The 7,982-nt window shown below is 37.0% G+C and overlaps 1 protein-coding gene across 2 annotated transcripts in view; it reads left to right on the top strand.

The window, feature by feature from the left end:
* Positions 1 to 1,862: 1,862 nt before the first annotated feature.
* Positions 1,863 to 7,982, top strand: part of LOC133847212 (nostrin) — a 31,777-nt gene continuing 25,657 nt past the window's right edge. Inside the window, exon 1 of one of the 2 annotated variants that reach the window (XM_062282092.1) lies at positions 1,863 to 2,045. In XM_062282092.1, coding sequence (XP_062138076.1) covers positions 2,004 to 2,045 — 42 coding nt within the window. In that variant the 5' untranslated portion in view covers positions 1,863 to 2,003. The remainder of the gene's footprint in view (positions 2,046 to 7,982) is intronic. The other variant, XM_062282093.1, reaches the window with a different exon arrangement.

The raw sequence follows: 7,982 nt of genomic DNA, 5'->3' as shown, positions 1-7,982 counted from the left end.
GAAAGATTTTTTTGTATTAAACGGAATACTACTCGATAGCTAGTATTATAATTAGTATTCTGTTTATAATGTTTTATTAAAAATAATTTTGTATATAAATATAACTTCTTTGCTTTTATTGTCAATCTATTATAAAAAAAAACTTGGTGTTGACAGTCGGATACATATAACTCAAATGACTTCGCTATTGATACTAATTCCGACTATATAGTATATACTTTACGCGATCAGGAATATGTCCTTCTGAAGAAAACAATTTTTCATTGTTTTTAAATTTAATAAAAGGTAACCCAGCGGTTGACCGTGTCAACAAAATAATCTATTAAAACCAGAGATAACACATTTGTACGCATGTTGAACGAAATGGCAACAAGGTAATTCAAATTTTTTGATTTAATTAAACTAATATAAAACTCTCAACATGTGGTTTTAATCCCCGCTTGTGAGAGAGTGCGATAAGACAGTTTTTGTAAGTGATCCGCTCTTGTTCTCTCTCTCTCTCTCTCTCTCTCTCTCTCTCTCTTAAGCGCAACAGGTTGCGATCGCTGCGAAGCTTCGCTTGGCGGTTCGTGCACTGGCTAAGCCATGCCATCCACCCGAACAGCTGGGCTGCAACTCGTTGAGGTTCGGCGCAGTTCGGTTTGACAGCCACCTGTTGCTTCGTGCCAATGAGCGAGCGGCGCACTTGCTCGAGAAGAAAGAAAAGCAAGTCTGAAGAGCGGCGACGTGCGATGAGCGTTTAGAAAGTTCGTCGAGTTGAGCGCGTGGTGGAAAAGAGCGACTGTTGCCCGAGCGGAGAGGGCGGAGAGGGGCGGGCACAACACTGGCAACGGACTGATGACTGGGTATCGGACTGGGGCAGTCGACGATGTTTTAGTAAGCGGCACAGAGCCAACAAGTTCGGTTCGGCAGCATTCGAGGGCAAAACCCGCGCTCGGCTAATTGCTTATCGCGGTTATTTCGCTTTTGATTTTTGTTTCGATATTTTGTTTCATATTATTTTTTTGTGGTTTTATTTTTTTTTGGACAACGTTCGGCGTGTTTGTGTGTGGTGTTTTTGTTAACATTTTTCGATTGCTGCTGGTGCCGCCGTCGCTTGTGGTGCAACTGCCACTGGAAACGGGTAATTGCAACGTAAACGTAAACGTAAACGAAAACGAAATACGAAATAAAGCAAGTGCAACTGCAACTGCCAAATGTAAATGAATTGCTTGTTCAAAAACAGCAAGGTTGCGGGCTCTTCATCTCTGTGCTCGTAACTCTATCTCAAGTGCGGGCCAACAAAATAAAAATGTATCTCAATTCGCAACTGCAACTGCAATTGTTGGCCAAGTGTCGTCTGTAATTTGTGTGTGTGTGTGTGTGTTTGTGTTGTGCTTTTTGTACTCTTGTATTTGTCCGCATTGTGCTCTGTCTCTAGGGTATTTTGCCCTAACACCAACATCAACAACAGCACCAACATCAACAACAACAACAACTACAACTGTTTCGGCTGACTGCTTGCAAAAAGATACAAAAAGTATCTCGAGCGCTGTTTTTCAGTTTTTCCAGTGTTTTCAGTATTTTTTTGGCGCTCATTTTCATGCGTTACGCTTAGCTGCAAATTGCCAGCGTATTGGTAGCCACCTGCATGTGTGTGTGTGTGTGTATGTGTGTGTGTTTGCTGGCAACTTTGCTTACAAAATGCTGCTTCTTAGATAAAAGCCGCCGCAAAGAAAAATCGAAAAACAGCGAAAACGCGAAACGAGAAATTTTGCAAATCGAAATTGAAATTGAAACTGAAAGTAAAACGCGTCGCGTTCATCGTCGTCGTCGCGTCACAACAATACATATACATACATAAATATAGATAAATTCATATCGTATCTTATCCATCATTTATTGAAACAAACGAACCGTTAACAGAGACAGACTGCAATTGGAATTGAAATTGGATTTTGGGAGGCAGTTATACGCCCCGCCCGCCCCTGCCACTCCCACTCCCACTGCCACTGCCACTCTATATGTCCACGCGAAATATGTCACAATTCCGAGATAATTCATGGGTGAGTTGAGCTCCACGACTGCACGAATCAACAGCACACAGAAATGATTTGCTAACCAAATACGAAAATACTATAGTATATAAGTAGCAAATATAGTAATATAATGAACTAGCTAACTAACTAACTGTGCCGAATACTCGTACTTTTATTTACTACTTTTGTACTTACTTACTTACTTGCTACAAATAATAATTAACTCAACCTCAACTCGTCGGCCTCTTGGCTGCTTTGGCCTCTTGCTCTTTTGCACAATTTATGGCACATCTTTTGGCCCCCCTCCGCCCCTTCCCTCTTCCTTCCCTCTATTTATCAACTGCTACTGTCCCTTGCAATGGGGAGCGTCGCAACTTAATTAGTACAAATCGTTAATTAACCTGTCTTGCCATCTGTGGCAAGATTGGCCAATTGGCCAATTGGCCCCCACGCATCTGCATCTGACCCGCTTAGCTAAGCTCTCCATCTCCATCTCCATCTTCTCCATCTCTCCGCCATCAGCTGTCGAACTGATCGAAAAATTGCGATAGAAAAGTGTTGAAAATCTGGCACAATCAATGTGATTTATCGTCCACGCTGCTGTTGTCGTTTTTTCGATTCGTTTTTTGTGTCTCTTTTTTTCTTTATTGGGCCAGATTGTGCGTATCATTCGCATTACAAATATGCTTCTGCTTCATCAGTGTGATATTCTCAAAGCTGCCGTTAGTCGGCACAGTGGTGCAAATAGTCGAAGAATCAAATAAAAACACAACACAGAAAACTGCTTTTAACTTTGACTTAATGCAAATGCTAATTCATGCATATTTATTTATCAATTCACAACTTTGGATTGCACAAAATATTCAGCTTGAGGTCACCGATTAAATGAATAAACATTTTTGTTGGTAACCAAATCGAAAACTACGTCATAAATTAATATGCCATTTAATTGATTCGAATTGAGCATTTGTTTTTGTTAATTTTGTGAGCGCTCAAATATTATATCATATTTAAGAGTTCTTCACTTCAAAGCAATTTGGTTTAATGAGTTTGCGTTGGCGTTTCTTTTATCGCTTAACATTTGAAATAATCTTTTTCTTTTTTTTTTTGGCTTTAGACTCTCAGTCTATTATTTCGTTTTGTAAAACAAGCAATTAAGAAGTTTGTTTTTATTGACATTTACATGTGTACAAATTTGGAAATTAATTACACTTGAACATGGCGTGCAAAACTTTTGACATTCGACATTTAGTCAAAATTGGTTTTCATTGTGGGCGAAAAACATATATTACAAAAAAAAAAACTATTTTTGTAACAAAGTTGATTTGCGAAAATGCATTTTTATTATAGTATGAAATATGAAATGAACATAGAAAATAATGTATACATTTTGACTTGCTAAAATACATTATTATTTGTTGTACAGAATATTAAAACACTTTTTGAGTAGAACATTTCCATTATAGTAAATATGTAAATACTTTAAAATTGACAAAATTGCAGAGTTAATTATTTGAATTTTCTTCTTTCAAATCAATAAAACTTTAACAAAGTTTAAAAATATTCTTGAAAATAAAATATAAATATAAACCAAGAAAGAAAGCTACAACTGAGTGTACTCGACTGTGAGATAACCGTTACCAATTTTTAATGAAAGTAAAACAGTGCGGTATTTTTATAATATACCAAAGCAATACCCGCACAAATATTAAAATATTCAAAGTCTATATTTGTTATAATGATATAGTACTACATTCATAGAGTACAAATTATACCAGAATGCCAGGCGTTTTTCACCACACACAAGAATTTCTTTAATAACTTAATTATTTATTATCTTATCGTAGCCAAATTTTCAAAAAACATAAAGACTGTGACTATCATTGTATGTACCAAAACTCTAGCTTTAAATCTATTATAGTCTCTGGATCTAGGTGTTCATACAGAGAGACGGACAGACAGACAGACAGACAGACAGAAGGACATGGCTATATCGTCGCGGTTGTTCACGCTTATCAAGAATATATATACTTTATAGGGTCGGAGATGCCTAGTTCTGTCAGTTACACACATTGCATGAAGGCACAAAGTTAAAATACTCTTGTACCCTTTAGGAAGAGGGTATAAAAAATCAAATGTTCTGTGAAATGAATCAGCAATTCATATTTGAAGATAGGCTTAGTTTTTGGAATTCAAGTTTAGCTAAACAAAAAAAAAAAAAAAAAAAAAAAAAATAGAAAATAGAAAATAGAATGCTCTAGAAATGAACTTTTCACGTACTTTTCACATCATTAAGTTTTTGTGTGTGTGGAAAATGCTGTAAGGCAAACTCGAGCCGCACTTAGTTAAGTTCAAGTGGCAAAACATTTTGTTTGCTGCTGTTGCTGCTGTGGCTGCTGTGGCAAACTGTAGCACAACATTGATTGTGCTGACGAGAGCAATCAGACTCAGACGCGATAAGATCTAGTTTATGAACTCTCGTTCACTTCACTCTCTTCTCGTATGCAGCATTCTTTGTTGTTTGTCATTATGTTTCACGCGTGCTTTGATCACGTCTCTATTTTTTCTGCTTCTGCTTCTGCTACGGCTTCTGCTTGTTGCTTGTTTTTTATTTCTTATACATTTCTTTGAACGCTGTTTTGTTTGACCATCGAGTGGGCCACTTTCTACATAGAACTATATTCATTTAGGCCCACTTTCGTTGTGCTGTGAAATGTTCTACAACCAGCTGGCGAGAACAATGTCGAGATTGTAAAGATTGTTATCTTTGGCCGCCTCTCTAATCACATTATGGCATGGCTATTAAATGCGAAAGCTACTAAGAGTAGAGTATTCCCTGGCAGTTTCCGTATTTGCAAAGCCCGAAACCCCGAAAATCCCATCGCGCATTGATTGCGCAAAGTGTCGTGACTGTTGCGACTGTCGGCGCATCTTTTGAGTTGCGCAGCGCAGGTGCCGCAAGTTGCTGTTGCTGTTGCTGTGGCTGTGGCTGCAGTTGCTTCCTTGACTTTAGCTTCAAGTTCAATTACGGCAAATTGTCATCAACTTAGCGTCGTCATCAGCCAAGGCATTGGCCTGGCTTTTAGAGTCGCGAACCGAGGAGGGGAATGGACGCCAGGTTGCCTTGCCTTGCCTTGCCGGGCCATGGCCAGACAACAGACCAGAGACCGGAGACCGGAGAGCAGGCCAGGCCAAGAGTAGCAAGAGTATCGAGCAACCGCTTGCAAACTTTCACTATGCTGCATGGAGAGTTGTGTGTGTGTGTGTGTGTGCGTGTGTGTGTTGCACGGTTGCATTTGGGGTACGTGCTATGCGCTACGTGATCTTGCCACATGATTTTCCAAGCCAATGAAAATAACTATGACGACGATGACGATGACGATGACGAAGATGAAGACGATGACTCGATGACGATGAAGCCTCCTGCACATTTTGTCATCATTTTCATGTGGGAAAATCGCTGCTGAAAACGTTTTGTGATGAGGTCGAAGCCTCAGCAACTGGTTTGCTGGGCGGGTTTCCATTTGCTGTATGCTCTCTCTGTCTCTCTCTCTGTGTTTTTTTGGCATATTGCAAAATCGTTTCCACATAATGCTGGCAAAAAAACAAAACTAACAACAACAAACAAACACGACAATGAACTTTTAATTACCAGACTCGTTTCGTAAAGAAAATATTTAAATTACCCATAAAAGCACAAAACAAAAAAAAAAGCGCAGATAAGTAAAAAGCATATAGGAAAGAGTCCGAAACAAAAGAGAGTGCGGAAAAACTTTGGCCACACCGGATGTAGTGAGGCCGTACCTCGAAATTGCCATATATGAAGGCAACTTCAACTTCAACTCCAACTCCAACTCTCTCAGGAAGAGGAGTTGCTGCTGTGTACGAGTTTATGAATGCCATTGAGTACACAATTCACAATCTCAATTGATGGATGTGCAATTTGGGCAGCGTGAGTGAAACTTTTTCTGCTGTGACTGCGATTGCGATTGCGACTGCGACTGCAGTTGAAGGCAAACATGATTGCGATTAGATTACAAGCTCACAAATTGTTAACCAATTTCCAAGCAATAGCCAAATTCCATTCAAATATGTATTTCCATATTTTCTGGATTTCAACGAAATGCGATTACTCAGCTGAGCATTTCAACTCAAACTCTAGTTTGAATTATGCAAATTGATGCTGAGTAATCTCAAGAGAATCATCGACAAAAACTTGAGCTATTCTCAGCGATCTTTAATTTGCATTTTTTATTTGATTTGATTTGCAATTGAGAGAATACTTTGCAATACTTTCCGGCATTGTGAAAATGTACTTAGTATAGTTTATTAATTATAAATATTTCTAGTAAAGTTGCCAGCCACAATTCTCGCATCAAATTATGTGAATTTCAATAACATTTAAGCTTGTTTTGCAGCTTTGTGAGTTTTCTGTATTCCACGTGTGAACCTTTTTAGAGCTATACAAAGTGCAGCTTAACAATTATAACTATATTAAATAAGAAAATCGACAATTCATTTATGCCCTCGAAGTAAAAGTACTACTTAAAAATACCAAATAAGTGTGAAAGGCATAGATTACGACCATCGACAATTGAATTATACCTTGTGTGAAATTGCTACTTAAAAAAAAATTTGCTTTTTATTATGAATTTTAGCGGAATAATCTAGAATGTAGTGAGTATTTTGAGTGCAGGGTATAAAAGTTCCATAACTTTTGCTGCGATATCTTTATAATTTTCAATTTAATTAAGCTGATAGTAAAGTGTATTAAAATGCATGCATTATCTTGTTTTGATAGTATTGACTTAACTTTCCAACAAATTCTAAACAACACTTCTCTTAGGAGTCTAATAAACTGGGATTAAAGTAAACAAAAAACTTTGCTTATAAGGAAAGTTGAATTTGTGCGTCTGTGCATTCAAATATCTTTTAAATAAATAAATATTTTCTCATAAAATTTTGTAACAATTTTTTGTAAAGCTGCTGCAAATTCCTATATTAATAATAATTATTATTATTGTACAACAACAAGGAGGGTTTTTTGTGTAAAATTTCTTGATCTGTCTTTATGAATTCATATTTTTTTAAATACTTCATATATTGAAAATTATTATTATTGTACACAAAAGGGTCTTTTCTTTTAGAAATTTTTTTTATCTTTCGTTTTGAATTAATAATTTTGTTTGTTTTTTTTTCAATTATTTGCCATGCGCACTTTGCTGTTATTGCCTCTATGCGAGTAACTCACACACAAGCAAACGAAATCAACTTTGATGTTGACCCTAAATTCAATTCAAGTATGTTACTCGAATATTCACATACATATCTCTTAAACCGATCAACGCAGCCAAAAAGTGGAGACGAGCATCCTTACATAAGCAGCTGCAATCTCATTCGAAGACTCGTAGATCGAGTGGCTAGATAGATATTTACGAGTTTTTGTTAGTTGCGAGTTGCGAGTTGAGAGTTGTGTTAGTTTGCTAGTTTGCTAGTTTGTTGATCTAACAAATGTTATTGTCGGATCGCGTCGCTAACTAAATTGCCAACTTTGGAAGCTGACGGTGCAAAGAAATTTTGCGACAATTAGACAGTGAAAGTGCCGAAATGGATCGTTGTAGTATTATTACCTTTTTTCCTCTGTCCGTCGTTGTTTTGTTTGTGTGCCAAGCCAGCAGCTAAAATACACGTAGAGGCGAGAGCAAAAAAACAAGTTAAAAATCCACAGTCAAGTGTGCTCAACTGTGAGTTACCCATTCCTCATTTTCAATATAATTAAAGCAGTAGAGTATTATTATTAAAATATACCAAATAAATATACCAAAAAATACTAAAATATACTGAAGGTATATCGATACAGGATTACATTCAAAATATAACATTGGAAAGAAAATATACCAGTTTATCAAATACACTAAAATATACCAAAAGTTATATTTGGTATATCGATATTAGGAATTAAAT

The sequence above is a fragment of the Drosophila sulfurigaster genome, chromosome X, assembly GCF_023558435.1.
Source record: "Drosophila sulfurigaster albostrigata strain 15112-1811.04 chromosome X, ASM2355843v2, whole genome shotgun sequence".
NCBI classification, from domain to species: domain Eukaryota; kingdom Metazoa; phylum Arthropoda; class Insecta; order Diptera; family Drosophilidae; genus Drosophila; species Drosophila sulfurigaster.
Note: the sequence above shows the minus strand (reverse complement) of the source record. Positions and strands in the feature narration are given on the sequence as shown.